Source organism: Callithrix jacchus, chromosome 5, assembly GCF_049354715.1.
Source record: "Callithrix jacchus isolate 240 chromosome 5, calJac240_pri, whole genome shotgun sequence".
NCBI classification, from domain to species: domain Eukaryota; kingdom Metazoa; phylum Chordata; class Mammalia; order Primates; family Cebidae; genus Callithrix; species Callithrix jacchus.
Genome location: NC_133506.1, coordinates 65,425,405 through 65,449,047, shown reverse-complemented (window position 1 = coordinate 65,449,047; position 23,643 = coordinate 65,425,405). Strand labels below are relative to the sequence as shown.

At 50.5% G+C, this 23,643-nt stretch overlaps 1 protein-coding gene across 50 annotated transcripts in view; it reads left to right on the top strand.

Moving 5' to 3' along the window:
• Positions 1 to 23,643, top strand: part of RAP1GAP2 (RAP1 GTPase activating protein 2) — a 239,486-nt gene that overhangs the window by 51,909 nt on the left and 163,934 nt on the right. For 5 of the 50 annotated variants that reach the window (XM_078372403.1, XM_078372402.1, XM_054255558.2 and 2 more), the window contains exon 3: positions 21,144 to 21,273. The exons of 40 other annotated variants lie outside the window; for them this stretch is intronic. In XM_078372403.1, coding sequence (XP_078228529.1) covers positions 21,242 to 21,273 — 32 coding nt within the window. In that variant the 5' untranslated portion in view covers positions 21,144 to 21,241. Of the gene's footprint in view, positions 1 to 5,090; positions 5,336 to 21,143; positions 21,274 to 23,643 lie in introns of those variants that run through there. 5 more of the 50 variants (XR_013535395.1, XM_035299343.2, XM_035299339.3 and 2 more) reach the window with 2 other exon arrangements.

Below are 23,643 nucleotides of genomic sequence, written 5' to 3'. Positions count from 1 at the left end.
TCCTGCCTCAGCCTCCTGAGTAGCTGGGATTGCAGGCACCCACCACCAAGCCCGGCTAACTTTTGTATTTTTATAGAGCTGGGGTTTCACGTTGGCCAGGCTGGTCTTGAACTCCTGACCTCATGTGATCCACCCACCTTGGCTTCCCAAAATGCTGGGATTACTGGCGTGAGCCATCGTGCCCAGCCCATCTTTCTCTTTTCAAAATAGAAACTGCAAATGATTTCAGTATTTCCCTTCCCCCACTGTCTTCCAGCCTCCATCCTCCCACTCTGTCTTCCTCCTGAGGGGGCATCCTAGAGATGCAACTGTGTTGTAGCTCAGCAGGGGGCGCTGATGCACCCGCCAAGAGTGGAGGTTTCCTACCAGTACAGGTGTGAGTGTTCAGCTGTGTGCTAGGGGGCTTCTGAATGATTATGCCCTTGCAGGTGTGTGTATTTGTATACCCTCAAGGGAAGAAGAGAGCGGGGGTGCTGGCCTGTCCTTTTCAGCGCTCTGTTTATAACCCTTTTGTTGCTCCAAAGATTGTGTTGTCCATGGAATGAATGGCTGGGACCTGCCTGTAAAGGGGAAGGGCAAGGTGTCTGAAGACACCTGGTTTTCATCAAAGGCCCCAGCCTCCTTGCTCCATAGCTCCTCTTGCCCCCACTCACCCCCAACCGCAGCCCTGAGAGGTGGCAGTCATTCTGCTGAGCAGTGGGGTGCTGGGAGTTGGAGGCTGGGCAGGGCGAGGAGGTGGAGTCTGCTGCAGGCTGGCTCTCTGATCGGGGCACAGGCCTGGGGCTGATTCCTGCTTTCTTATGGACATGTCTCCTGGAGCTGGTTCCCAGGCACAAAAGGCCCTTTTCTTCAGGGCCAGGCATGCGTGTCTGTCTGCCTCAACCCACTGGCCCCTTAGGAACGGGCTGTGCAGCTGTCTGCTCTCTGTTCATGATTAACTTCCCTGTCTCCCGCCCCAGGCCTGATTCCCACCCAGGCCCCCTCAGCCTTTCTAGTTCCCGGGACTGGGAGAGACCTGGGTTGGCAGCTGCCTGGCTCTGGGACGACTATGGGCTCTGGAGGCTGGAACAGGCCACGGAGATCCTGTGAGCTGGGACCTGGAGGGAGACCCTTTCACTGACTGCTGCGGTCCTCACTTCCCGTAGTCTGCATGTGTTTTTCTTAGCTCACCCCAAAGTGCCTCATGAATGTGGCCTTAGAGCACGGTAATGTGAAAATTCTTCCCTGTCCGTTCTCTTTTGAACTGGGATTTTTTTTTCAAGGAAAAAAATGGTTTGGTGCAGATGTGTCACTAGCACCTAACACCGCCTGCTTTTTTAAGGAAGGTGCTTCAAGCTTAGAGCTTTTGTCAGGCAACAGTATTGAGGTAAAATTTGATAAATTTATATTTGTTTTCATGGTAGAAATGGCAAGTGAGAACGGATTTTCATTCAGGGTTCAATAACGTTTTCTTGTAAAATTAAGTAAAGGCCGGCCTCGGTGGCTCACATCTGTAAACCCAGCACTTCGGGAGGTTGAGGCAGGTGGATCACCTGAGGTCAGGAGTTTGAGACCAGCCCGGCCAACATGGAGAAACCCCATCTCTACTGAAAATACAAAAATTAGCCGGGTGTGGTGGCGAATACCTGTAATCCCAGCTACTTGGGAGGCTGAAGCAGGAGAATTGCTTGAACCCAGGAGGTGGAGGTTGCAGTGAGCTGAGACCACACCACTGCACTCCAGCCTGGGCGACAGAGCAAAACAACATCTCAAAAAATAAATAAATAGGCCGGGCACGGTGGCTCAAGCCTGTAATCCCAGCACTTTGGGAGGCCAAGGCGGGTGGATCACGAGGTCAAGAGATCGAGACCATTCTGGTCAACATGGTGAAACCCCGTCTCTACTAAAAATACAAAAAATTAGCTCAGCACGGTGGCACGTGCCTGTAATCCCAGCTACTCAGGAGGCTGAGGCAGGAGAATTGCCTGAACCCAGGAGGCGGAGGTTGCGGGGTGCCATTGCACTCCAGCCTGGGTGAAAAGAGCGAAACTCCGTCTCAAGAAATAATAAATAAATAAAAATAAAATAAATAAATAATTAAAATTAAGTGAAAAGGTAAGTTGATGTAATTAAAACAAAATAATGAACAGCAGAGCAGCATGATGTTAAGACAAAGAACCGTGGAGGTGGTGGTGAATGGCCCAGCTGTGGAGACCTTTGGCTGGGCTCACTGCACACAGTGGCCGGAAATGGCCTTGTTTTGTGGTTTGCTGTGTGTTAACCCCGTTAGTTTTGGGCAGGGATGGTTTTCCATTTTTTTCCCTTGCCCTGGTCGCTCGCATAAAGCTGGACATACTGTGCGTGTTTCATAAATGCTGGTGGAACAGGTAGGCCTAGCATTGATGGTGGTTCCACTGTCTTTTATTGATGGGTCTTCTCGTGCTTTGGGGTTCCCTCTGTGGGGTGCGGGGTGTGGGTGTGATGGCTGTCGGGGCTGGAGTGGGAGTTAAGGAGGGAACTGCTGTCTATGCCCTGGAGGTGGCAAGTTTGTAGGGCAGGTGCAGAAGGATGGAATCTCGCCACCAGGAACATTCTACCTCTTAGAGACTCAGGAGTCAGGGTCTGAGAGGTTATGGTTTTTTGGGGACAGCCTTGTGTTTGCAGCCACATTGGGGTTGTGGAGGGACTGAGAGGGCTGGGAACTCCAGAATAAGAGAAAGAATAATAGAACTTGCTGGGTGGATTTGGTACCTTCATCATCCCAATTCCCTGTTGTTGTTTGAAGAGATGTGGTCTCACTATGTTGCCCAGGCTGGTCTAGAACTTCTGGTCCCAACTCAAGTGATCCACCTGCCTCGGCCTTCCCAAATGCTGGGATTACAGGTGTGAGCCCTCCTGTTACCCACGTGACCTTAACTAGCACTTGACTTGAACTAGCTCCCACACTCGCACCTGCTGGGAAGGAGGGTCCAGCCTTCTGCTGAGATGCAGCCTTCTGTGTGTGGATAAAATACACCCCATGCTAGGACAGACCTAAGGCCAGCACCCTCATCACTGTCTCTGCCATTTAGCAGAAGCAGTCCATCAGCTACCCTGTGGGTACTTGGGTGCTGTGTGCTACAGCGAGGCAGGAGAGCTGGAGGAGAAGCTCTGGGCTGTGCTGCTGCTCTTCCCTCTTCTCCACCAAGGACACTCATTTATTCTTTTTCCAGACCAATTCTTTTTTTTTTTTTTTTTTTTTTAGATGGAGCCTCACTCTATCGCCCAGGTTGGAGTGCAGTGGTGTGATCTTGGCTCACTGAAACCTCTGCCCCCGCTCCCGGGTTCAAGCGATTCTCCTGCCTCAGCCTCCCAAGTAGCAGGCGCCTCTGGTGACAGGCGCCAGTCACCACGCCCAGCTAATTTTTGTATTTTGAGTAGAGCTGGGGTTTTGCCATCTTGGCCAGGCTGGGTCTTGAACTCCTGGCCTCGTGATCCACCTGCCTCCGCCTCCCAAAGTGCTGGGATTACAGTGAGTCACTGCACCCGGCTTCTAGACCGATTCTTAAGTCACTACTGGGATAGTACTTGCAGCCCGCCTAACCGGCAATCCCAGGAGTGGGCCCCGGGTTATTCCAATCTTTAGCTATAAAAAGATGTCCATGGCTATCTATATCTCTGATCCCCCACAACACCGGCAGGGAGAGGGTGGGAGGGAGGCAAGGCCAGTGGTAATAGCCTCTTCATGAATAGACCAGGTGGATTTTAGTACCACCCTGGGGCTCCCTTCCCTCCCCCCGCCAACTCCAGTGCCAGCAGTAAGCAGGGCAGACGCCTCCGGGCCTTGAATTTGTTTGCAGCCCCTCTCCCCTCTCCACCCAGCATGGTCCCCTTCTAGCCTGGATTTTCTGTGCTTGAATGCCAGACTGTAAAAAATACAAGGCAAATTGCCTCGGAGGACCTCTTTGGCCCCCCTACAGGGCTGTTTCCAAAGATGGACTAAATTGGCTTGTTTAAATTCCCTCCAACCCCTTGCCCGCCGCCTCTTTCCCTAGGGTCAAAGCGGTGAGTGATGCTACGGGGGTGGGAAGTGGCTGGAAGGCTGGACAGCACGTGGAAGTGGATGAGGGGCTTGTGAGCGAGGTCCCGCGCCGAGGGTAGGGCCCAGGCCCTAGCCCTTTCCCCGGGACCTGGAGCGACCCTGCGTCTTTCCTTCCCTAAGGAGATGAGGCTGGTGAATGCGTAGAGGCCAGGGCCGGGGGGCGGGGAGGGTACAGTGGGGGCAGCCTGGCCTGCCTGGAGGAAGTGGGGTCGCCGTGAAGTTGGTCCTTGACCCTGTGTGGAGTCAAACTCCCAGGGCCGGGAGAGCCGGTGTCCTCGGGGAGCCGACCCCAGCCCGCCCCTGAGCCCCTGCGCCCCTGCGCCCCTGCCCTGCCATCCTTGCCCGGACCACGGGGAGAGGCGGGGGTGGGGGGGCAGAATTCTGCCTCCTCCACACCCGCCCCGACCCCGGGACCCGGGCCCGAGAGCTGCGAGCCGGGATGGGGTGGGGGCGCCCGGCTCAGGTGCCCTCTGTTCAGCGCGGGAAGGCCGGGAGGTGAGCCTGCGCGGGCAGCGTGTTTGGCCCGAGGACGCGTGTGTCCGCCCGGTGCCTATTTTCTCTCCGTGTTTTGAAGACAGTGACAGCATCGGAGAAGTATCCCGGGGCCGGGCTGGGGAGGGCGGCCGCTGCCTCTGCCTGGGGAGGGAGCCCGGGGTCGGGGTAGGAGCGGGCGAGGGAAGGCGGGGCCGGGGCCGGGGCCGGGGTCCGGGAGGGCGCCTGCGGGCCGCGCAGGGGGCGCCGAGTTCTCGGGAACGTGTCCCCTTCTCCCACGCCCCGAGCCCTCCACCATCCGGGCGGCCGAGGCCGGGGCGCGGGAGGCGGGGCCGGGGCGGGTCCCGGCGCGGGCGGCGTGTCTGAGCAGGAGCCGTGAGCTGCCCGCCCCGGCCGCGCCCCGAGCGAGCCTTGGAAATGTCCGCGCCGGGGGAGCCGACGGCGGCTGCCCCGCGGGCCCCGAGGAGACGCTGAAGGTCGCCGGGAGGGAGCGAGCGCGCGGTCACCTGACCCCCGGGGCGCACCTAGGTGGGGCGGGGCCCATGCGCGGCGGAGGCCGGGGGCCGGGGCGCGGGGGCCGGGCGCGGAGCGGAGGCGGCGGCGGGGACAGCTGCAGGGACAGCAGCCGGGACGCGGGCCGGCGAGGGCGCGGACGGGCACCGCCGGCGGCCTCGTCATGTCCCAGCCCGCGGGGAGGAGGCACTGCCGAAAGGCGGGTATCCGCGCGGCCGTGGTGCTCATCGGACTCCTGCACAAATCCCGGAGGCAGAATAAAGAGAAAAGGTAAGCCCCGGCGCGCTCCGCTCGCCTACGTGACTCCGGTTTCCTTCGGGGTGGACTTTTCCGATGGGGATTCGGCTCCGTGCTGGCTGGAAAAAAGCCTCCCCTCCCGGTGTTCTCGGGGAGAGAGTTCAGAGCTTTGCTCCGAGACCGGCTGGTTCGGGGGAGCCTGGGCAGGACCTTGGCGGAATCGGGGGCGGGGGAGGCTGGGAGGGCCCTCGGGGTTGATCCCTGACCGAGAGACCCCGAGTGGGTCGCCCCTAGACCCTGCGCTTGCAGAGCGCAGCCCCTTTTCTGAAGTCTGCGGCCCCTTTTCTGATACCCTCCATCCAGCTCGGCGGCTCCTTGCGCCCGGGTTGCCATTTGCTTCTCTGCAACTTGGCTGAGCCCACGAGGTGCCTGACTGGCCGCAATCCGCCTGCTCTGCGCGCGGTGCCGGCAGGCGAGGAGCAAGTTTGGAGGTTGCCCACTCCCCCTGCCCCCCGCGCCCCACCAGGGTGACTTCGGGTTTTCCGCCTTTGCCCCTTCGCCTTCCTTGAGTTTGTGCTTCTGTTTGCTCCTGGGGGTTGAAAATAGTTTTCTTTAGCTATTTCAGAGACGTTTTGGATGACCTGAGTGGTGAGAGGTGTGGGGCTTGGGTGGGCAAAGGAGGTTCTGGGAAGTTTTCTGGGCTGCAGCCCCCAGCTACAGGTCTGACATCCACCAGACCCCACGGAGCTACCCAGGCAGGTCCTTGGCACAAAGCCTCCCTGTTCTGCTAGGGTGCATGGCAGAGCCTCCAGCAATGGGGGGAGGGGAGGATTCATGCTGACTGCCCACAGAGATGTTGCTGGGGTTTGGGGTAACGTCCAGTGACCTTGCTGGATCCTCATTTCCAGTGGAGTTTTGGAGTGGTTAATACTGTACCCCCTGTAAGACATGGGCAGTGGGGCCAGAGACACCTGGGGGTGACCAACAGCCTCTGGACTTGCCACAGGCTGAACGCACCTGGGGAGGCAGTAGGTAGTGAATTGGGGACTTTGAGAAGCCGGCACGGATTGCCCTTGTGGCAGGTTGTCCTCCATTCTCACGTCCCCTTTCCTATAATGTAGGGTAGCAGGACGTTTCCCACAGCATAGAATGCATTTCCAGTGAAATGACATAAGGTGGCTGAGCATGGAATAACATTGAGTCACCTCGTGAGAAAGGTTCTTCCCTTTTCCGTTCTCTGTGAAGCCTTGTGAGTTCTTTAGGGGAAAGTTTCAGGTTGGTGCTAGTTGGTCTTTGACACCTATAAAAACACTTGCTAATCTTCCTTTTGTAACAAAGAGAGAACTGACCTCTGGCTCAGGCCCTCTAAGTGGAGCAGGGTGCCTGGCTAGAACGTAGGTTGTCTTATTTTTGTTTTATTTATTTTTAGGATTCCCTCCTGGTTAATGGCCAGGGGTACTGATTTTTTTTCCCATTTGTGGTAGTGATATAAAGCATCACTTTAAATTAAACGTATAAATCTATTTATTTATTTAATTAAAAATTTTTTTGAGGGAGAGTTTCACTCTGTCGCCGAGGCTGGAGTGCAGTGGCAGGATCTCAGCTTACTGCAATCTCTGCCTCCCGGGTTCAAGTGATTCTCCTGCCTCAGCCTCTGTAGTAGCTGGGATTGCAGGCTCCCGACACCATGTCCAGCTAATTTTCTTGTATTTTAGTAGAGACGAGGTTTTCACCATGTAACCCAGGGTGATCTTGAACTCCTAAGCTCAGGTGATCCACCTGCCTTGGCCTCCCAAAGTGCTGGGATTACAGGTGTGAGCCACCTTGCCCCGCCAAAATGAATCTGTTTAATAGAAATAGTAGTAATGATAGTACAAGTGTTATGAAATATAGTGGAAATCCTGCAAGTGGTCTAGGTATGGCTGATGCCAGGGCCATGTATGTCTAGCAGAAAGAGCTGCGGTGGGAACTCTGGAGGTCAGTGTTCCAGGGCTGGACCCCATTTTGCCCTGGACTTTGATTCCCCTCTGTTTTCTGCCCTCCAGCATTTTATCTGTAGAGTGGTGGTGAACAAGTCAACTCTCTAAAGCCAGAAGGATGTATGGGATGGCTGGTCTGAGATAGCCTGGGCCGCCTTTGGGGGCTGAAAGGGAACATGTCCTTGGTAGGAAGGCAGATGCATGGGCCCAGTTTCTGATTCTGAGTATAGAAAGGTGGTGGTTGGTGGGTGGAGAGGAAAAGCCCCCTGCACCGAGAGCTAGACGTCCTCATCCTGGCTCATCTGTTGACTGTGGTATGATGATAGATTTCATCTCTGTGAGCATCATGTTTCTGTCACCCCACAAAAGGCTTGTGGGGCGCAAGTCAGATCATGTGAGTGAGATGTGACTGAAAGGTACGAAGTGCTGCAGCTGGGTGAAGGGGGTTTGATCAGCACTGCTCACACTCCTCTCCCTGACCCTCTGCCCTGTGACCAAGATCAGGTGTCTGGTGGTGATGGCCCCACCAATAGCAGTTAAGACCTGCTCATGGGCCTGGGCAGAATGAGTCTGTAGCGGGGGATGCAGTGAGGCATAGGGGAGGACCTGGATGGGGAGCGGGAGGGATTGGCCAGGGCCAGGGTGCCCCAGGCCTGTGGAGTCTTGTCTTTTCTACCTGAATGCACTGCGCCCTTGCCTGCAATACAGGCAGACCTTACTGGCCTTCCCAACCCCTGGCTTCATCCCATTCTTTTGTGGCTCCAACCATCCTGATGGCTTTGGCCATGGACTTAACCTACCTGAGGAGAAAGAGTGATTGGTTTCCTCATGGTGTTAAGTGACCTCTGCTTCCCTGGCTGTATCTGGAGTTTCTTTGTCTTTAAGCGTCTGAAATCAGTGCAGCGAACACTATTGACCCCGGCTCTGCGGGTACTGGTGGCCACAGGAGGCCTGGAGCAGGCTGCAGCTGCCAGCCTCTCTTCAGCATTCCCCAAACTCCATGCTGGGTGTTAAATTTGATGAGTTCTTCCTTCCTCCCCTGTCATCACAGGGTTGGGTCAGGCTCAGGCCAATTCTCATCCTTCTGGAAGGCTTGATCCATCCATCAATCTTTCCAGCACCTTTAATTGACAGGGGTGTGCAGATAACACTTTTGGTTCTTAGCTTGAAGGGTTGAAATGGTGGTGTGTGGCTTGCGGTGACCGCCCAGCCGTCTTTGCCATTCTCCTGCTCTCTCCAGGCCGCTTGGAAATATTGCATATTAAGGGACAGGGAGGTGTGCCAGACAGGGTGTTAGTGAGACAGGTGTCCCATATAGACCCAGTACTAGGAGACTCCCAGGCGGTCTTGGTAGTTCCTAAGAATGGTGCTCCAAGCTCCAGCTTCGAGAAATGGGTGTGGCACTCATCATTTAGGAGGTGGCCACACTCTCTGGGAATTGTAGGGCAGCCTGGAGGTTATGCCTCTTTCTGCCCATCTTCTGGGGTTTCTGGCACATAGGATCTTGTAAAAGCAGCAGCGTGTCTGAGAAGAGATTGAGTTTGAGCATAGCTGCCAGGAGACACCTGGATGAAGCCTTCCTCAAAATTGGCGGTTTGGAAACCGTTTTGATTTTCAGAGCCTGCTTCTTATAGATGTGGGTAGTGGGGAGCTCGGCTCTCTGAGGGGGAAAACAGGCTCCTTTGCTGGAAAGGACAGAGGCAGAGGAACACAATCAAAATCTGTACGCTCTTGGCTGGGCATGATGGCGCATGCCTGTAATCTCAGCACTTTGGGAAGCCAAGGTGGGTGGATCACCTAAGGTCAGGGGTTCGAAACCAGCCTGGCCAACATGGTGAAACCCCGTCTCTACTAAAAATACAAAAATTAGCTGTGCAGGGTGGCAGGCGCTTGTATTCCCACCTACTCAGGAGTCTGAGACAGAAGAATTGCTTGAACCCGGGAGGTGGAGGTTGCAGTGAGCTGAGATTGTGCCACTGCACTCCAGCCTGGATGACAGAGCAAGACTCTGTCTCAAAGAAAAAAAAAAGTACATTCTGAAAAATGTGGATAAAGTCAGTGTGGCCTTGGGTGTGACTTTCTGAACTCGAGAGAGGTCATTTAGCATAATGAAAACAAATCCACTTCTTACAGTGGCAGTGGGTAGTTATTTTGGGACAACTCCCATCATGGAGTTTATGAAGAGGAAAATATGGATTCACTCATCATTCAGCAAATTCTGGCAGGCTCTCAAGTGAGAGCCTCAAATCTAATGAATGTGATCCCTTTGTTGTGGAGTATCATATCTGGTGGGTTACTTCTTGGTAGAAAAAGCCTATTGCAATTCTTTTTTTCTCAAGCATACACAAAAGTAGAGAGAATAGGGTAACATAATACCTAGTTTCAGGCATTATCAACTTATGGTCAATCTTCTTTCGTTTATTTACCAATACACTCCTCCACAAAATTACTTTGAAGTAAATCTCAGACATTAGATATTTCATTGTTAAATATTTCAGTTTGCATCTTAAAGACAAGAATTCTTGGCCAAGCACAGTGGCTCACACATGTACTCTTAGCACTTTGGGAAGGTGAGGTGGGAGGATCACCACTGGAGTCCAGGAATTTGAGACCAGCCTGGGCAAACTCAAGTAGAGACTCGTCTCTACAAAAAAATGAAGAAAAAAAAAAAAAAAATCGAGCATGGTGGCATGTGCCTTTGGTCCCAGCTACTTGGAAAGCTGAGGCATGAGAGTTGCTTGAACCTGGGAGGCAGAGGCTGCAGTGAGCTGAGATCCAGCTACTGTACTGCAGCCTGGATCAACAGAGGGAGACCTGTCTCAACAATAAAACAACAGAAGGTTAAGAATTTATTAAAAAAAAAAAAACCGTAACACTACCATTATTATACTTCTCTAAATTAACAATGATTTCTTAATACCATATTCAGTCAGTATTTGAATTTCCCCAGTTGTCTCATAAAAGTTTTCAAAAGCTTTTTTGGGTCAGAAATCAAATAGTACTAGGTGATGGGTGATGTGTCTCTTAATCTACTTTTCCTCCAACTCTTTTTTTTTTTTTTTTTGAGACAGAGTCTTGCTCTGTCACCCAGGCACGATCTTGGCTCACAGCATCCTCTCCCTCCTGGGTTCGGTTCAAGCGATTCTTGGGCCTTAACCTCCTAAGTAGCTGGAATTACAGGTGCTTGTTACTACGCCTGGCTAATTTTTGTAATTTTTTATTTTTGTATTTTTAGTATTTAGAGTAATTTTTGTATTTTTAGTTTTACCATGTTGGCCAGGCTGGTCTCTAACTCCTGGCCTCAAATGATCCACCCACCTTGGCCTCTCAAAGAGCTGGAATTACCGGAGGTGTTAGCCACCCAACTTGGCCCTTCCAATTCTTTTACAAAATTTTGTTTTTTTTAAAGGAAGAGGAAGAGAAAGGGGGAGAGAGAACAGGAGTCTTGTTCTATTGCCCAGGCTGGAATGCAATCTAAAAATAGGTATTAAAAACCTCTTTTATGCCGATAATTGTGCTTAACAGCAGAGACAGGAAGGAATAAGGGAAGAAAATAATAAATAGCCAACCAGTATTTCATTTAAGTCTGTGAACTGCTATGCAAATGCTGAAGAGTGATTTACTTCCAATTATGTGGTCACTTTCAAAATAGGTGTAATGTGATACCGAGAAAAATGTATGTTCTGTAGACCTGGGGTAAAGAATTCTATAAATATTTATTGAGTTTACTTGTTTCAGGTCTGAGTTCAAATCATAGATGTCCCTGTTAATTTTCTATCTCATCGATCCATCGAATATTAACACTGTGGTGTCAAAGTCTCCCGCTATTATTGTGCAGGAGTCCGAGTCTCTTTATAAGTCATTAAGAACTTGTCTTATGTATCTGGGTGCCCCTATATTGGGTGCATATATATCTATGATCATTGACTCCTGTTGTTGCATTTATCCTTTTACCATTATGTAATGTCCTTCTTTGTTTCTTTTAGTCTTTGTTACTATTAAAGTCTTATTTTGTCAGGGACGAAAGTTACAACTCCTGTTTTGTTGTTTTTTTTCCTCTCCATTTGGTTGATAAGTCTTCCACCAACCCTTTGTTTTGAGTCTTTTTGTGTTCTTGCTTATAAGATGGATCTGGATACAGCGTACCGATGGGTTTTGACTTTTTATTCAGTTTGCATGTCTGTGTCTTTAGGGCATTTAATCCATTTAAATTTAGGATTAATATTGATATTTGTGAGTTTAATATTGTCGTTTAATGCTAACTGGCTATTTTGCCCATTAGTTGATATAGATTTTTCATTATGGAGATACTCTTTACCTTTTGGTAAGTTTCTGGAATGACTGATACTGGTTGTTCCTTTCTGTGTATAGTGCTTCTTTCAGAAGCTCTTGTAAAGCAGGCCTGGTGGTGATGAAATCTCTGAGTGCTTGCTTGTTCACAAAAAATTTTATTTTTTCTTCATTTGTGAAGCTTAGTTTGGCTGGATATGAAATTCTGGGTTGAAAATTCTTTGAGGATATTGAATATTGATTCCCATTCTCTTCTAGTTTGCAGGGTTTCTGCTGAGAGATCTGCTGTGAGTCTGATAGGCTTCCTTTTATGGGTAACCTGATCTTTCTAGCTTAGAATTTTCTCCTTTATTTCAACCCTGGTGAATCTAACAATTATGTGTCTTGAGGAATATCTTTGTGGTGTTCTCTGTATTACCTGGAATTGAGTATTGTCCTGCGTTACTAGGTTAGGAAAGTTTTCCTGAATAATGTCCTGAAGAATATTTTCCATCTTGGATTCATTCTCTTCATGACATTTAGGTACACCTATCAAACGTAAATTAGGTCTTTTCACATAGTTCCATATTTCTTGGATACTTTGCTCCTTCCTTTTTACTCTTTCTTCTCTAATCTTGTCTTCTTGTTTCATTTCATTAAGTTAGTTAAGACTACTTCAACCTCTGATATCCTTTCTTCTGCTTGATCAATTTGACTGTTAAAACCTGTGCATACTTCGTGGAGTTCTCCTACTGTATTCTTCAGTTCCATTAATTCACATATATTCCTCTCTAAATTGTCTATTCTCGTTAGGATTTCGTCAAACCTTTTTTCAAGGTTCTTAGTTTCTTTACATTGGGCTAGAACATGTTCTTTTAACTCACAGAAGTTTCTTATTATCCACCTTCTGAAGCCTGATTCTGTTAATGGAACACACTCGTTCTCCATCAGGCCATGTTCTTTTGTTGATGAGGAACTGTGATCCTGGGTAGAGGGAGAGGCATTCTGATTTTGGGTATTCTCAGTCTTTTTACACTGGTTTCTTCTCGTCATTGTAAATTTATCCACCTGTCCTCTTTGTAATTACCAGCTTTCAAATTAGGTCTCTGAGTGGACGTCCAACTTGTTGATTCTCAGCGCTGGAATCTGAGCAACCCACTGCACTGGCTAAAACAGTGGTGTTAAGATTCACGGTGCTTTTCTGCCCGGGGAATCTCTGGTCTGGCTTCCTTTTTGAGTCCCTTTTTCAATCAGCTGAATAGGCAACTCTGCCTTCCCGGAGCTCCAAACATCGACCAAAAGGGGACCCAGTCCCGTTTACTCTGCACCAAGAACCGCCACCCTGGGGTACCGGCAAAACCGCCGTGCCAGCCACAAGAGTCACGCTGGTGACCCGTGGGGTCCTCTGCTGGGAATCTCCTGGTCCGTGAGCAACAAAAACTCGTCTGAAAGTGTGGCGTCCTCTCATTCTTTGCACTTCACTGGGAGCTACAATCCTGAGCTGCTAGTAATCAGCCATCTTGGATCTCTCTCCGACCACAAAATTTTTAATTTAATTTAAATTTTTTGGAGATGTGGTCTTACCCAGGGTGGAGTGCAGTGGTGTGATCTCAGCTCACTGCAACCTCTGCCTCCTGGTCTCAAGTGATTCTCCCACCTCAGCCTCCTGAGTAGCTGGGATTACAGTTGCTCGTCACCATACCCAACTAATTTTTGTATTTTTTGTAGAGATGGGGTTTCGTCATATTGCCCAGGCTGGTCTCGAACTCCTGCACTCAAGTGATCTGCCCACTTTGGCCTTCCAATGTGTTGGGATTATAGGTATAAGCTGCTGTGCCTGGCCCACCAACTCTTTTTTTTTTTTTTTTTCTTTTCCTACAATTCATTTACTGAAGAAACTGGACTGTTTGTCTCACGGAGTTTCCCACAGTCAGGATTTTGTGGATAGCATCTCCTGGTGTTATTTAGCATGTTCTGCTGTCCCCTGTGTCACCTGCATGTTAATATTTAGTTCTAGAGGCACCATCAGATTTGGTGGTGGTTTTTGTTGTTGTTGTTTTGTTTTTTGGCAAGATTGTGCTATTAGTAGTTGTGTAGTTGTCTGTTTCCGTGATGTTAGCCATTGTTGATTGACTTGTTTCTAGAGTTTAACCTGGTATTGGGAGGATACCTATGTCCTGCCCTTGCAGGCAGCCCCATGAGCTGGCTGGACATGAGATCTGAGCCTGTGGGTTGTCCAGAGTTCTGGCCTTGGAGTCCCAGAGTCCCAGAGTCCCAGAGCTGGAAGGGACACGAGATGGGAGCCAATCCACTCCCTGGCCCCGGAACAGATTTGCTTGTTCTCTCCTTAGGTGGCAGCTGAGTTCTAGCCTTTCTAGAAGGGCCTGTCTCCTGTCCTCTCCTGTCTGATGTTTGAATGACACCCGGGGGGCTGCTGTAGCTTTAAAGAACAAACATCTCCCTTTAGCCAGCTTCCCGCTACTAATTTCACCAAGGGGCTGAAGCCCTAGATGGTTCGAGTTGAAGGGACAGAATGGAGGCACAGATGGGCTTAATTCTTCCTGAGCCACTATTTTAATCTCCTGCTTCTAGTTTCCCTTATCTTCTCTCCTTGTGGTGGCCAGAGTGGAGTTTAAAACATTCACATAAAGCTGGGTCTCTTTTCTGCGGAAAGCTCTCTGTAGACTTGCCATTTTACTTACTTACCTGTGTGTTTTTTGTTGAATTTTTTTTTTTTTTTTGAGACAGTGTCACACTCTGTCACCCAGTCTGGAGTGCAATAGCATGATCTCGGCTCACTGCAGCCTCTGCCTCCTGGGTTCAAATGATTCTCCTGCCTCAGCCTCCTGAGTAGCAGGGATTACAGGTGTGAATCACTGCACCTGGGTAATTTTTTTTTTTTGTATTTTCAGTAGAGATAGGGTTTCACCATGTTGGCCAGGCTGGTCTCGAACTCCTGATCTCCAGTGATCCACCCACCTCAGTTTCCCAAAATGCTGGAATTACAAGCGTGAGCCACTGCTCCTGGCCCACTTTCTTTTATACTTTAAATGAATTCCAAACTCCAGAGTCCGGTCCACACCCCCGCCTGCTTCTCTGGCCTTGCCTCCCCGCTTGTCGTCCTTTTCCTCCCCGTGATCACTGTGCTTCTGCTGTGGGGCCTCCTTTCCACAACTGGAACATGGCAGGTTGGGTCCTGCCTCAGGCCCTTTGCACCTGATCTTTACAGTGAGTTCATTACCTGTCGTTTCCTCATTGCCAGACTCTTAACTCAAATGGTATCTCTTCCGAAAGGCCTCCCCTGACGATGCCACCTAAGTAGCTCACTCCAGCCATTATTGCTTTACCCTGCTGTATTTCCTCTGCAACACTTCTCATTTACTGATAGTATCTAGTTTATGCAATAAACAGTTGATGAGCTGTTCCCTCCTCTAGAGTGGGAACCGTTTGAGAGCAGGGACTTTGCCTTCTTTATCTCTGGGTCTCCATTGCCCAGAATAGGAGATGCTCAGTCAATATTTGCTGAGTGAGTGGATGGAAGCTCAAGAGGCTTCCTGGCTCCCCTGAGTAGAACGTGCTCACTTCCTGTTTCCCTGGGGTCTTTTTCTTTTCTTTTTGAGACAGAGTCTTGCTCTGTCACCCAGGCTGGAGTGCCTTGGCTCACTGCAACCTCCACCTCCTGGGTTCAAGTGATTCTCCCTCCTCAGCCTCCCAAGTAGCTGGGATTACAGGCACCCACTACCATGCCCAGCTAATTTTTGTATTTTTAGTAGAGATGGGGTTTCTCCATGTTGGCCAGGGAGGTCTCAAACTCCTGACCTCAGGTGATCTTCCTGCCTTGGCCTCTCAAAGTGCTGGGATTACAGGTGTGAGCCACTGCGCCCAGCTCCCTGAGACCCTTTTAATAATCAGTGCCCTCCAAAGGGTGCCCTTTTCTTATCTGAGATTGAGGACACTCTCCCTTTCCTCTCCTTCCTTCCCTTCTAGAAGGGATTTTGTAGAGAATTGGAGACTATCACTTGCTCATGTGTATTTCTGTTGTTATGCCTCACCTCTGCGTAGTTTTGGGACCTGTAGACCTGAGGGACCAGGCTCAGCCATGACCAACCATCCTGAAGCTGGGGCCGGGAGCCAGGGCTGTTGTTGACTCTGGGTTCCTAGGTCTTGGGAGCTGCTGCCTAATTGGCAGAGGCAGCCTCCCTTCACTTAATGCCTAAGAGGGGCCAGTGGGCATCTGAATTAGTGAACAGTCGCCATTAGCCAATATACATATTTTTCTAAATGTGGTTTTATCTCTTTGGAGCCTGTGTGGTGCACAGATGGCTGCTTACCAGGATGTTGCCAAATAGAGGGCTTGTCAGGCCTGCTTGGTTAAATCAAAGAGAAGCTCTTCTATTTACACGGGGGCTGCCGAAGGGCCCAGGAAGCATCTCAGTCATTTTAAGCAGATGAAGCACCCCACGCCCCCTGACTCCCTGCCCCCCAGCAAACTCAGTTTCTTTGCCTACTGAATCCATAAAAAGTAAACGAGGTAGGCAAGATGATTTCAGGTGTGGACAGGAGCTTTTTATTTTAATAGCTACTTTAAAAAATGAATTCTGGCAAGTGATACTGGCGTTCCATGTATGATCATTACATAACATTAAAAAACCCAAATTTGGGCTGGGCACGGTGGCTCATGCCTGTAATCCCAGTGCTTTGGGAGGCTGAGGAGGGTGGATCACCTGAGGTCAGGAGTTCGAGACCAGCTTGGCCAACATAGTGAAATCGTGTCTCTACTAAAAATACAAAAATTTGCTGGGCTTGGTGGTGGGCACCTGTAATCCCAGCTACTCAGGAGGCTGAGGCAGGAGAATCACTTGAACCCAGGAGGTGGAGGTTGCAGTGAGCTGAGACCGTGCCATTGTACTCCAGCCTGGGCGACACAGTGAGACTACCTCTCAAAAAAACAAAAAAAAACAAATTAAAGTGAAGTCAGGCCCATCACTTTAGGGATTCCACCGAGAGTGTCTGGGTGGGGCCCGGGGTAGCCTTTACACCCATGGCAGAAGGAAGAACATGGCTGGTATTTCGTAAGCTGAGATTTCTGAGTGTGGGGCTCCTGCTTGAACCCTGAAGAGGGTCTTAAAGAATCTAAGCTCATTTCTTGAGGTGAATACATTGGGTTTCACCTTCCCTTCTCCTTCCAGACAGACTTAGTGGGAGCCTGGAGCTGACACTGTGTTTATTCAGTGTCCTTGGAGCAAGGGTGGATTGAAAAATTGTCACTTGCTTTTAAGCTTATCAGTTATGAACACTCTGGTTCATGAAGGCCGGAGCTCCAGCCAAGTCCTTCCCGGAGTCCTCCATAGGTGGGTGGCCTGGCTCGGAGCTGGGGACACCTCTGGAGACATGTCGGCCCCATGCATGTCCTGAGACAGCTGACCTGGCCTCATGGTTAGTCCATTCCAAAGGCAGGAGGGGACAGACCTGTGGATTAGAGCCATCCCCTCCCTTCATCTTTCCCCCTCCTCTGCCTTTTTCTCTTTCTTTACTGTAAAGATCTTTATCAGCCACACTGAATGCTGTGTGGTAGGATCAGTGCACCATGATGACCACTGTTGTCAGCAGGGCTTACTCTGCCGGGTAAAGTACCTTGTAACAACCCTACTTGGGAGGTATTACTCTTGCCCCTGGTTTATGGATGGGGCTGGGTTAGAGTCTGGTAAGAGTAGAGGCAGGGCTGGTCACAGTGGCTCACTCTTGTAATCTCAGCACCTTGGGAGGCCAAGGCAGGTGGATCACCTGAAGTTGGGAGTTCGAGACCAGCCTGGCCAACATGGTGAAACCCCATCTCTACTAAAAATACAAAAATTTTCTGGGCCTGGTGGCGCGTGCCTGTAATCCCAGCTGAGATTACAGGCCGAGACAGGAGAATCACTTGAACCCGGGAGGTAGAATTTGCAGTGAGCCAAGGGCGTGCCATTGCACTCCAGCCTGGGCAACAAGAGTGAGATTATGTCTCAAAAAAAAAAAAAAGTGGAGGCAGGAGTCCCTGGTTCTTCACCATCATGTCCTGTGTGTAGCACGACGCCGTCCTGACTCCGGAGGGTGCAGACAGCAGCACCCCTGCCACCTAGAAGCTTGCGGTCTGAGGCAGAGGTTGGGAGCTTGCCCCCGCGGTCTCGAGGAAGCCTGTTGTCTGGACCAGACACCGTCCTAGGTGCTGGGGACGCAGCAGTGGGGAGCTCAGAAGCAGAGCCCTGCCTGGCTGGAGCGTCCAGGCCTGATGGGCTTCGTTCAGCCCACTTACTTTGTTTTTTCCTTTGGAGCTGATATTTTAAAATTGGAAGATTCCACATTGTGAATCTGTTTTCCAGTCTTCAGAAATCAGAAGCTCTGGGAATACTGACTGGCCTGGCCTTCCCTCATTACATCTCAACTTCTAGCTGCCTGTTCAGTACAGGGCTGGTAGCCTCTTGCCCACTGCAGCCCACCTGCAGCTGGCCACACCTGTGCTTCCCGCCCCTCCCTTGAAGGATGGGATGTACAGTGTGGGAAGCAGGAGGCCTGGGCTTGGGAGCTCTAGGTGGAACTCTGTGAACAGAGGCGGGGGCTGCATCCCAGTCCTGCACATCCTGCATGTCCTTTGTGCCTTCTTGGTCTTGGGCATATCCATTGCGATGGAAAAGGGGGGTCCTGGTAGCCTAGTGGGGCTCCCTGTGGGAGCTGGGCTGCAGAATGGCTGCTGTGGATTTGCCTTCAGATTCCTCCTCCCTTTCCCTCCTGAATTACCCCCGAATAAAATGACAGATGTTATGGGAGGCTGTGCATCGCAGCACAGAAACTCAGAAATAAGGTGCAAAGGGACAGAGACAGGAGCACTCCTGGATCCCTGCACTTAAGCGTCACTTACCTCATTTCATTCTCTGTGTGACACTGATTATCTTTATCTTCGTTTTTTATAGAGGAGAAAGCTGAGGTTCAAAAGGGATGGCATATCCAATGTCATCCAACTGGTATAACAGAGCTGGGATTCCAGTCTGTCCAATGTCAAATTCTGTGCCTTTTCTCCCACCACCAATTACATGGTGACCCTGGCCGAGGTACTTAACCCCCTACAGTCCAGTGAAGTGGACTGTAATGCAACTCAGAGGAGACCTGGTCAAGACTTCCAACACGTGAAGAAGTCTGCACCCTATGACATTCTGGTAATTTTTAAAGGAAGGGACCAGATGGGTCTGTGGAACAGCTGGGCTTCTTTGAATACTTAGCCTGAGCTAAGAGGAGGGTGAAGCTGAGAGGAGGTGAAAAGTCTGTCCTGTCCAGCTTTAGATAAGCTGAAAGGTCTCCTGGCTGCTGGCCTCCCTCATGAGAACAGAAATTCTCACTTCTAGATGTGAACAGGAAGGTCCCGGCTGCAGCCTGGGTTACCTGTGCCATCTGTATTTTAACAGAATGTTTATTTTAGTAAGATCTTTAATCTGAGCTGCAAAGGCAGAAACAGTGTAAATCAACAGGTACCTGACACAGACCATCTGAAAACAGAATCTGCAAATGGGCCACGAAGGGCTTTTGAGAGTGACAGCAATAAAGGCTCCTTATGGACAGCGACAAGGTCCCCCAAAGGCACAGCCACACAGAGGCAGGCTGCAGCCATGGTGCAAGTGAAGGGAACTGAGACGCCTGGCTTCCACATCGCAGCTCCCCTGACCCCCAGCCCCACTTCTAGAAAGGGCTGCCAGCCCTCTTTCCTGCATCCACACCCTCTTTCCCTTCCGTGAGTGCAAATGCAGGCTGCAGTCGCTCCTTAAATGGGCTATGTCCCAAACAATTATTCACTCATTCAGTTCATCTCTGTCCATATCTGGGTGCCCTCCCTTCCTCCAGCAGCCTGTGCTCCTGAAGGAGAGGTCAACCCTGGAATGTGAATCCAGGACAGAAGAGGGGAGGTATGGAGAAGGGGTGCAGCCCTGGAGGTCAGAAGAAAGGGAGGCTGCCCAAGGAAGGCTGCCTGGAGTTGGTGGTATTTGAGGTGGGCTGTGGAGACTGGACAGGATGTCTGAAGGGAGAGATGGAGTGGGAAGCATGTCCCAGGTAAAGGAGACAGTGGAAGCAAAGGGGCCAAGATAGAAAAACAGGGGTGTGGGCCGGGCGCGGGAGCTCATGCCTGTAATCCCAGCACTTTGGGAGGCTGAGGCAGGTGGTTCATGAGGTCAGGAGTTCAAGGCCAGCCTGGCCAACATGGCGAAACCCTGTCTCTACTAAAAATACAAAAAATTAGCCAGGCATGGTGGCGAGCACCTATAGTCGCAGCTACTTGGGAGGCTGAGGCAGGAGAATCGCTTGAACCTGGGAGGTGGAGGTTGTAGTGAGCCGAGATTGTGCCATTGCACTCCAGCCTGGGAGACAAAGCAAGGCTCTGTCTCAAAAAAAAAAAAGCAAAAAGGGAAACGGGCCTGCTCAGATCCCACCCTGACTGTGGTGTGGATCTTGTGCTGGGGAGTGGTGGGAGATGAGGCTATTAGGGCAGCCTGGCGCTGTTTCATATTTGGTGTTAAACGCTGGAGAAAGAAGGGCAGGTCAGGCCATGGGGGACTTCCCTTTTCCCTCCCTTACCTAGACCCAGGGCAGTTGGTACCCCCGTTAGTACACAAAACCAGAGTCAGTCAGTATTACACCTAAAACAATTCTATAACATTTGTGTTACTGTGATTTTTATTAAATAAAGGTTTGGGGTCTAAGGATCTTTGTGTTGATGGGGCAGTAGATAATATCCCCAAATGTCCCTTCTGATTGGTAATATTTTATTTATTTTTTTGAGGCATAGTCGCCCTCTATCGCCCAGGTTGGAGTGCAATGGCGTGATTTCAGTTCACTGCAACATCTGCCTCCCTGGTTCAAGCAATTCTTCTGCCTCAGCCTGCTGAGTAGCTGGGATTACAGGTGTGTGCCACCTGCCCTGCTAATTTTTATATTTTTAGTAGAGATGGGTTTCTCCATGTTGGCCAGGCTGGTCTTGAGCTCCTGACCTCAAGTTATCCACCTACCTCGGCCTCCCAAAGTGCTGGGATTACAGGCATGAGCCACCGCACATGTCCTATTTTTAATTTTAGAGGTGGAGTCGCCCTGTGTCACCCAGGCTGGAATGCAGTGGTGCAATCTCAGCTCACTGCAACCTTCACCTCCCCAGTTGTCAGTCTCCCAAGTAGCTGGGATTACAGGTGCCCACTCCCACGCCCAGCTAATTTTTGTATTTTCAAGAGATGGGTTTCTCCATGTTGGCCAGGCGGGTCTTGAACTCCTAACCTCAAGTGATCCACCTGCCTCGGCCTCCCAAAGTACTGAGATTACAGGCATGAACCACCACGCCCAACCTCTTATCGGTAATTTAGCTGATTGTCAAGAAACTTTTGGCAGCTGACAGACAGGTCCCAGTTCAAATTAACATAAAGAGAGAAAGAAGTTTTTGGGTTTAGGCAACTGGGAAGTTCAAGAGGGATGGAGTCAGGTATGGCTGGGTCCAGAGCTGCAGTGAAGTCCTTGGACACTGGTTCTTTCACCCGTGTCTAGGCTGTGCTTTCCTCAGGGTTGCCTTCATCTTTCATCCTCAGGTATCCACAAAGATGGGTGATGCCTGCTGCGGGCTGACATTCTACCCGCTTAGCAATACCAACAGGAAGAGCGAATCTGTTTCCCAGTAATTTCGGCGATGTCCCAGGGATGGCTCACGCTGGACATAGAGTGAGTCACATACCCATCCCTGAACTTTGGCCAGAGGGATGGGATACACTGATTTATGAAGTCTAGGTCTTATGCCCACCCCTGGTTCCAGGGATAGAGGGACTTGGCTGGGAGTACATGAGGGATGGGTCACCTAAGGAAATCTGGCACGTTGCTCTCAGAATATCGGGGGATGGAAGCTGGGCAGGAAACATGCCAACAGCTGTCCACTCCACTGGCCCTAGCGGCTTAGTTGATGGGCTGATCTTGGCACAGTCTTGTCAGCTTGGCTGGTGGCTGCAGCTGCTGGTACCCTCCCAGATGGAGGGATGCCTCCTTCTGCCTCTGCTAGGTGAGGTGTGCTTTCTTCTTCTTCCTGGATACAGCTCGCGGATCCCCAAGCCTTTGGTACTAAACATAGTTCCTGGGCTCTTTTCTGAGTCCGTTCTGAACGTTGAAGCAGTCAGCCGTGTGACCACACTGGACCTGGGCTGAGATGCTTGGGGTTGGCCCTTGGCTCTGTGGTTGGATAATGCGTCCCCATCCTGTTTTGCTGATGCTTTGGGCTTTGTGGCGCCTAGCTGCCCTCCACCCCTGCAGGTCCAGATTCCTTGAATACAAATTGCCCCTCTTTCCAGATGTCTGACAGTGGATACTCTTGGTCATAGGCCCTGGCTGACAGAGGTGCTGGCTCTTTGCTATCCATCCTCCTGGTGGAGGGCAAGGCCCAGAGGAAGTCTCAGGGGTCTTAAAGGTAGGGGCCTGTAGATAGCAAAGACATGGCTGTAGAAGGGCAGAGGAGTGGCCTCAGGAAAATCCCCCTGGGTTTTGGAATGTAATGATTTGGAATGTACATGGCGTCGAAACTGTGGCCCTCGGTTTTCCCATGTATGAAATGCAACTAAGACTAATGAATTCCTTAAAGAACAAGTGAAATTTGTGTGTAAGCAAAAATCTTATTCAGCAATTCCTCCACTAGAGGTGCAATTTTTTTTTTTCTTTGAGACAGAGTCTTGCTCTGTGGAGTGCAGTGGCACGATATCAGCTCATTGCAGCTTCCACCTCCCGGGTTCAAACAATTCTCCTGCCTCAGCCTCTTGAGTAGCTGGGACTACAGGTGTGTGCCACCATGCCCAGCTAAGTGTTGTATTTTTAGGAGAGACAGGGTTTCACCATGTTGGCCAGGATGGTCTTGAACTCCTCAGGTGATCTGCCTGCCTCGGTCTCCCAAGGTGCTGGGATTACAGGTGTGAGCCACCTCGCCAGGCCAGAACAGATGAGTGTTTGATTCCACTTTGTCTCAGTCTGTTTGGGCTGCTATCACAAAATACCACAAACTGGGTGGCTTCAACCAACACTTACTTCTCACAGTTCTGGAGGCTGGAAAGTCCAAGTTCAAGGTACTGGCAGATGTGGTGTCTCATGAGGGCTCACTTCCTGGATCACAGACAACTGTCATCTTGCCGCGTTCTCAGATAGTGAAGGGGCAAGGGAGCTCTCTGAGGCCTCTTTTCCAAGGCACTGTTCCATTCATGAAGGCTCCACCTGATTACCTCCTGAAGGCCCCTCTTCCTAATACCATGACATTATGAGTTAGGATTTTAACACAGAAATTTTAAGGGGCACACAAATATAGTCTATAGTCTAAATACTCATATAGTGTATAGTATGCTTATATGAGGTACCTAGAATAGGAAAATTCATAGGGACAGAAAGTAGAATAGAGGTGTTGGAGGGAAAGTCAGTTTTTGTTTAATGGATTGACAGTTCCTGTTTGGGATGATAATAAAGTTCTGGAAATGGGCAGTGGTGTTAGTTGTACCACAGTGTAAATGCCACCGAATTGCAAACTTAAAAATGGCTAAAATGGTTAAAAAACCTAAACAAACTTTATTCAGAACCTTAGTGTGTCTAATAGAAAAGGTGTTTCTCTGGTTGACGATAGGGTGGGCTAGTAAGTAGCTCTTGCCTGGTCTGCACGAGTGCTCAGCTGAGTTGGAAACCAGAGTGCTTTAGGGACTCCAGGGAAGCAACAGCCCTCCCTTCCCCAACAGCCACGTTCTGAATTGAAGGTCCCTAAGGCTCTGTGCTGCCCAAGCTCACAGCCCCACTGAGGGTTACGTGTTGCTGGGAAGATCAGGCCTGGGAGCAGGTGTGAGAAGCGCTGGGCCACTGCCTGCGAGCTCTCCTCTCATCCTGACACTTCCCTTTCCTGCATTTCTCGGGCTCAGGGACAGCCGTTGGCCAGCACCCTATGGGGCTCTTCCAGGAGGCTGATCTGGTGAGTGGGGATGCTGGGGGCTTAGCAAGTGGCCCAGGAGGAATGTGGCTCCCGCCACGCGAGTGGAGGGCTTGGGTTTAGTGACCACAATGTGGATGCCCTCTGTGACC